This window comes from Procambarus clarkii, chromosome 62 (assembly GCF_040958095.1).
Source record: "Procambarus clarkii isolate CNS0578487 chromosome 62, FALCON_Pclarkii_2.0, whole genome shotgun sequence".
In the NCBI taxonomy this organism is placed as follows: Eukaryota; Metazoa; Arthropoda; class Malacostraca; order Decapoda; family Cambaridae; genus Procambarus; species Procambarus clarkii.
The window spans coordinates 26156838-26163899 of record NC_091211.1 but is presented as its reverse complement, the minus strand read 5'-3'; the positions used below and the strand labels follow the sequence as shown (position 1 = coordinate 26163899).

General features: G+C 41.1%; 1 protein-coding gene and 1 long non-coding RNA gene across 2 annotated transcripts in view; one reads left to right on the top strand and one right to left on the bottom strand.

Moving 5' to 3' along the window:
• Window positions 1-4976: 4976 nt before the first annotated feature.
• On the bottom strand, window positions 4977-6808 carry LOC123766583 (uncharacterized). Its single transcript, XR_006773833.2, has 2 exons — window positions 6541-6808; window positions 4977-6119 (listed from the first exon to the last, which is right to left on the bottom strand). It is a non-coding gene; the product is annotated as an uncharacterized lncRNA (long non-coding RNA).
• Window positions 5579-7062, top strand: part of sea (mitochondrial citrate transporter scheggia) — a 31396-nt gene continuing 29912 nt past the window's right edge. Inside the window, exon 1 of the mRNA XM_045755854.2 lies at window positions 5579-5814. Within this exon, the coding sequence (XP_045611810.1) occupies window positions 5700-5814 (115 nt within the window). The 5' untranslated portion in view covers window positions 5579-5699. The remainder of the gene's footprint in view (window positions 5815-7062) is intronic.

The window sequence follows — 7062 nt, the reverse complement described above, 5'->3', positions numbered from 1 at the left end:
TGGGTTTAATTTAAAATATTTCCTTGGTACAGTACAAGTTCCCTGCAACATATTCTAAACAATGAATAATTTTATATTAGAATATAGAAGGTATGTTCATTCATTCATAGTAGCTCTTAACATAAACCAGTCCACTGACTTTGTGTAACTTAAATTGGTTTTAATTTCTTCATTCATCAAAATTTGACATGGCAGATGGGCGTTCTTGTTGCCTTTAGTGTTTTGCATAATAAGGTCAAGAGTTCTTTCACTGGTGCATGTGACATTTGTTGCTAGACAACTGTGCTGGCCAAACTGCCACCCTAAGGCAGTCTGTAAGCCACCTAAATGGTGGCTATCAGGCTGGTACCTTCTTGGAAAATTTCTTTAAGGTCGTTTGTTGCAGCTTGTTGCTGATGCATTGCGGGTCCTGTGATTTTCTGTGAAGAAGCTATTGTTGATTTTAAGCACTTACACTAAATTCCAGTCCTTGAATTCTCATGTTTTGGCCATTGCTAGATGGCATGTCTAACCTGCGTTGGCCTCCCTACCTATCCCATTGGTTTGAGCTCCAAAATAGTCATGATTCAAGAACCTGCAAGGGGTGTGCTGGCAGTCACAGCCTCTGGGAGGATGTGACTGACATCAAATCCACAGTGACCTGTGGATTTGATGCAGCTTCTGTTTCTGATTCTCCTTCCTTTTTTCTTTCCAGTCTTACAGTACCAGGTAAAATATATGCTCTGTCCTTTACAATTATTTAGCGGTATAGAAAGATCTCTCAGATTTTATGTATCCTTAGGTTTTTGGTTGCTCTTTGGTGCACTTTGGAATTTGGTACCTGAGAGGGTTTTTCTTTTTATCCCATTAAAAGTTTGATACCTTCTAGGCCAGCTCTGAGTGCATTTCAGAGTTCTGGTTTATTGCTTGCAGGTTTCCAAAGCAAAGCAAAGCAAAGCAATAAAGACTTTGGTTCCTACTCCTGGATTGTGACAGTGTTTCTACACAGGGTCCAAACTTCCTGGCTATAGTATAAGGGCTGGCCTTTTTCCTTGGTTAACAGACAATCCCACATTTCCATGGACAATCGACAATATTTGACAATATGTCGAATGCAGTCCTTTGAGCAGGAGACGAACCCTATTTTCCCATGCCTTTCTTTGGGGGTTTCTCTTTGGCATTAATGAGTTTGTTTCATACTCCCTCTTGTCCAAACTGCATTGCCCCTCTTACAGTCGTACATCTTGTTGAATGTCCGGATTTTCAGGACATTGGTGTGTCTTGCTTCCCGAATATCCCTTGTCGTCATTTGTCCCCTCAATAGAATCCTTGGTGAATCCGCTGCCTTTGATATTATTCATCTTATATGCTTTTCCTCTCGTATTGGTATCTTTAGTGATATTTAGCTCCTTTTGAATATCCTGCAACTTTGATGGTGCTACATAGTCTCCCTGGCATGGTTCCTTTTAATAATTACTTTATTTCTGGAAGAGGGGTAAAGTTTGGGTGCCTTACCTTTTGCACCTAATTGGGTGCAAAAGGGTAAGAGGAAAAGGTGGAAATGAGCAAGACGGAACTTAGAAGATGGCGGTAAAGGGGAACTTGAACATCAGATGGAAATGAGAATGTGGAACATCAGGTGGACGGGGCAAGAAGGTAAGCTGGAACTTCATATGGAAGAATGGATAAAAGGGGATGCAGAAACAATTGGAAGGGTACGATGGAAAACTGGATCATCTGTTGGAAGGGGTTCAGAGGGTAATAGGGAAAGTTGGAACATCATATGGAAAGGAAAACAGAGGGGAAGATGAAATATAATATCAGGTGGAAAGGGGGGTAAGAGTGGTTTAGGTAGTACAATTGGGTTAGTTCTCGACTCAATCTGGAATCCTGTGCAGGACAAGTGGTTGGGCACGTTTCCTTTCATTTAATGCCTCAGTTCATCTAGCAATAAATAGGCACCTATTTACTACTAGGTGAACCCAATCTAGAATATGTAAACAGGATAGTTTTTCAGGTTCATTCACATTTGAATATAAATATGTAGAGAGTGCATGCATGTGTAGGGTGAGACGTGTTATATGTGCTTGGCGCACTTCCTGGTCTGTGCAGGCGGGTAGACGAGGACAACATCACCAAGGTGATCAGAACAACTTTCACCTCTTAGTAAATACCACCCGAGCCCTCGCTTGTACTCTGTGTATACCGCTAGCTTTAACGTCTGTAGGTAAACTAAGAGAACGTAGTAGATACCGCAGTCGGCTCACAACTGGTTGGCCAGGGCGAGACTTTTTGGGCATGTTTCCTTACACTTTATGCCCCTGTTCACCTAGCAGTAAATGAGTTAGACAACTTATGGGTTCCATCTTGGGAAAGGTCAGTTGTTGGTCTGGGAAGACCTTGATTAGTCTGTTAACAGACTTATTATTCTGTACACATATTAGCTGGTAACCATCTTAGGGATATGAAACACTTTTCATGGCAGTAAAAAATTAAGATGACTGTGAACTTAATTGTCAATTAAGATGACTGTGAACTTAATTGTCAATTAAGATGACGGTGAACTTGATTCTCAATTAAGAGGACTGTGAACTTAACTGTTAATTAAGATGACTGTGAACTTAATTGTCAATTAAGATGACCGTGAACTTAATTGTCATTTAAGATGACAGTTATGATGACGGTGATGCCTGTTGGCAACACCGCTATTTTTGGAGCACAGAATAAAATGTTTATCAGACTGTAACATGTCTAGCAGAACGAATTCGGTGTTCAGTTACAGAACCCATTAATGTGCCTCTGTAACCTTTTCCACTACTGCCCACGGATTGAGTATAGGGTGCATAACAAATGAACTAATAATAGTTATAATTATTACTATCATGATAATAATTAAGTTACCTCTTAAATCATTATAAATATATCAACCTGCCATTTTACAAATAACCGCTTTTCGCATGTAAGTGCTACGGCCAAAAATTGTCGTACTAGAAAATGAATTTTTTTTGCTCACCGATAGCCTAACGTTCACAAGATGAACGTTATACACAATATATTGTGTATATACACAACATATTGTGTATCAGAATAATGAAACCTTAAAATATAATTTAACCACAGTGATTTACCAAGTACTGTACAGGTATAATGCCACCTCCACATGTACAGGAGGCGAAGAATTGTTCCACATTCCTCCACAGTGGTATTTAAGACACTGTGTGAAGGCAAACGTGGCTTTGAAGGTATTCATGTCTTGAGTACCTGTCTCTAGAACTGTGTGTGTGTACTCACCTAGTTGTGTTTGCGGGGGTTGAGCTCTGGCTCTTTGGTCCCGCCTCTCAACTGTCAATCAACTGGTGTACAGGTTCCTGAGCCTATATTGGGCTCTCTCATATCTACATTTAAAATTGTGTATGGAGTCAGCCGTGTGTGTGTGTGTGTATTTACTAGTTGTGCTTGCAGGATCGAGCTGTTAGCTCTTGGACCCCGCCTTTCTAACTGTCGCTTATCATGTTCTGACTCCCGACCTCTTTTCCTCCATCATATCTACTACATATATTTCTCTAGCACACATCTCACACATTCCCCCAGGATGTGTGGTGTGTGGTAAGCAACATACGTAGGTTGTTTAGCTTGGAGACTGTACTTGTGGTCAATAATTGTTGATGTAACAATATACATTAAATTTTGTAACTATAGCTTATTAAGACCAATTGGCTTAGCTTAACGAATTTTAGGGTTCAGTCCCTGAGCCCATTACGTACCTCTGTAACCCTTTCCACCACCGCCCACAGGATGGGTATGGGGTCTACTACCCCCCACAAGATGAATATGGGGTTCACTACCGCCCTCAAGATGGGTATGGAGTCCACTATCCCCCCACAAGATGGGTATGGGGTCCACCACCGCCCACAGGATGGGTATGGGGTCTACTACCTCCCACAAGATGAATATGGGGTTCACTACCGCCCTCAAGATGGGTATGGGGTCCACTATCCCCCCACAAGATGGGTATGGGGTCCACCACCGCCCACAGGATGGGTATGGGGTCCACCACCGCCCACAGGATGGGTATGGGGGTCCACCACCGCCCACTGGATGGGTATGGGGTACATAATAAATTAACTAAACTAAAACGTTGACTTTACTAGATTGTTCACGGTGAGATGGTAAATAATTCTCTCCCTTAGGTGGGAGACACATATACAAGGCAGGAAGAAGACACATATACAAGGCAGGAGGAGACACATATACAAGAGAGGAGTAGACACTTATACAAGGCAGGAAGAGACACATATACAAGACAGGAGGAGACACATACAAGGCAGGAGGAGACACATACAAGGCAGGAAGAGTCACATATACAAGGCAGGAGGAGACACATATACAAGGCAGGAGGAGTCACATATACATAGCCATGAGGAGGCACATATACATAGCCATGAGGAGGCACATATACAATCACCATGAGCGTGTAGATGTAAACATAGTTCATCGACAAGTTCCTTTACGACTTTGGATTGAATTCCGACACACTTGAGGCTTTTGACTCAAGTTTGTCAATGTTCTTCATGATTATGTCGCACGTCACGGAAATATTCCTTACTTCGTTGGGCTTCAGATTCCTTTAATGTGTCACTGCTTCTTCCTTGAGTGTTCCGCATCTGTTTAAAACATTTGTCTAGGTCTTGGGATGTGTAATATTTCTAGCGTGAACACTAATGAGGCAGGAGGAGGCATATATACATATATGCCTCCCATACATATATACATATATGCCTCCCATATATGTGATCGTTATAACTGACAATTTATCATCAGTTATAACTATAGGTTGAGCTTGTAAGGGTTCTATATGGCGTATTTGGTCTTGAGTTTACTACATGTATAGACATAACAATTTGTGCTTCTGACGTTTCCACCGCAGCATGAGTATGCTGTACACAATAAATGAAAAAAAGGAATGTTTGAATTGGAGAAACAAAACTTCATTCATGGTTTATTATTGGTTTTCTTTCTGTCAATTGGACCCAATGACCTCTCAGGACACATTGTCTTAAATTATTGGGTTTCGCCTGCGTTTGTTAAATCGTATTAAGTAAATGAGATGGATTATTTGAGTGACAAATTTTATATTATAAACGTTTTGTATATGACAGCGGATTTTTTTCCCCAGCCGAGGCCACTAAGGATGATGTCCATTAGATAAATTTAGCGAGTACGATACTAACGCTAATATATGTCTCCGCAAATTATGAGAACTGTGATAGGAGTACTTGTCGCTGCCAGGCGTACAATATTTCAGAGCGCATCAATGACGCGCTTTCTTTAAATTTTAATAAGATTTATGTTGCACAGATAAACACGATTTATATATCTCAGTAGACTAAATCTTTCCTGTAGCTAAAAATATAGACTTTGAGGGTTATGTAACACATGGGGTACATTCTCTGTGTTACATAATAATTTAGTCCATGTTGTTTTATACATGGTCTTTCGCTACATATTTTGTTTACACCTTTAAATATTTTATAATTTACTAGATCAAAAATGTACTCATCATGTATGTCAGCATAGCTATCGTAAGGCGCTGATTGAAATATTAAAATCCTAGTTTATGATAACTTGGGCAGGGTTCACGAGTGGTGGCGCCACGATCAGCTGAGTCTCAGCTGGTTGTATTTTGGTTGACGTCGACGGAGGTGCACGGTGAGGCGAGCATGGATTGTCCCTCTCCCGCATTTAGGTCGCCTTTTTTAAGGCCGTGGATGACACAGACGGGTGCTGCTGCGCCAGCTGGAGGGGGCAATATAGGACTGAAAGGCATTATAGCAGGTAATGTGGCCTCGTCATTTATTTGATATTTATCCGAGTCAGCAAGCTTGGTTCTGCTTTAACAGATGTCCTCCGCTTGACAGATGTCCTCAGTCGGAATCTGGAAGATGAGGTTTTACACCAATGGAAGCAGTGTCTCGTTCTGATTCACACAATTTTAATAAACTGATGTTGATAGTTGATAGGAACCAAGAAGTTGGGAGGCTCATCCTGGAAGGTAGAGAGGGTGTCATGTCTGAAGGTCGAGATAGGACTTTTGCAGACGTCTATGGAAGCTGTTGTGTGCAACTGCGCCTCGCCTTCACCTGTTGACAGGGAAATGGTATATTAGTGCCTTTAGGACTGGTGAGTGAGGTGCGTCGGGCTGAGGACAGTATGGCCCGGTCTGCTGACTGTGATGTGGACAATTGTTCTCTCCAATGAACAATAGAACAACCTCAATTTAAACTTGAATATTAATATTTATAAAGGAAAATATACATTGTTACATTAAGTGCTAATTTATTTGTAAAGGAAGCTACTAGCTACGCGCAGAGTATCCGGCAAATTTTAAAGCTTAGTAAGTGGGCAAGTCTTAAAATGAATGAATTTTTAATGTATAGAAAAGTTGTAGAGCTTTTTTTATACAGCGGAGCATGAGCTTATCATTAACATACATGTTAATACAGATATATAGCTACATAAAAATATTCTTCAAAATATGTATATGCTTGGCCAACTCATTACCTTTGATCAGAAAGTAAGCTTCAGCAAGCTACGTTTTGCGTAACTACGCATGACCCGCTGTGATGCTTGACTTCCTTACTACAGTCCTCCAAGGTAGACCGGTCCAGCCAGTGTTGAGAAGTGCGTCAAGTTGTGTGGGTGGCCCCAAGACGCCCCAGGGCTGGTGTAAGAGTCATCCTGGACACACCCACTAGTCTGCTTGTCATACTGTCTCTGCACTTTCTCGTATATCTTGGCCACCGGCTTATTGAAGACTTAAGACGCTACCGTAGACACCCACTCACAGATCTCCAAATAATGAATTTACGTTTGGGTCCGTCCTGGAGTATAATTAATTGTTATCTTCAGCCATGATAGTGTCTCGGCGTCTGCAACGTTATCATAATTTCATTGATACAGAATCTGTGTTTCTAGCCTCGTAACTCCACTGCACAACCTCTAAAATTATAGTACATATACTATAATATATATGTGTCTTGCATATGTGTCTCCTCCTCCTCCATATAGCAACAATCATATATG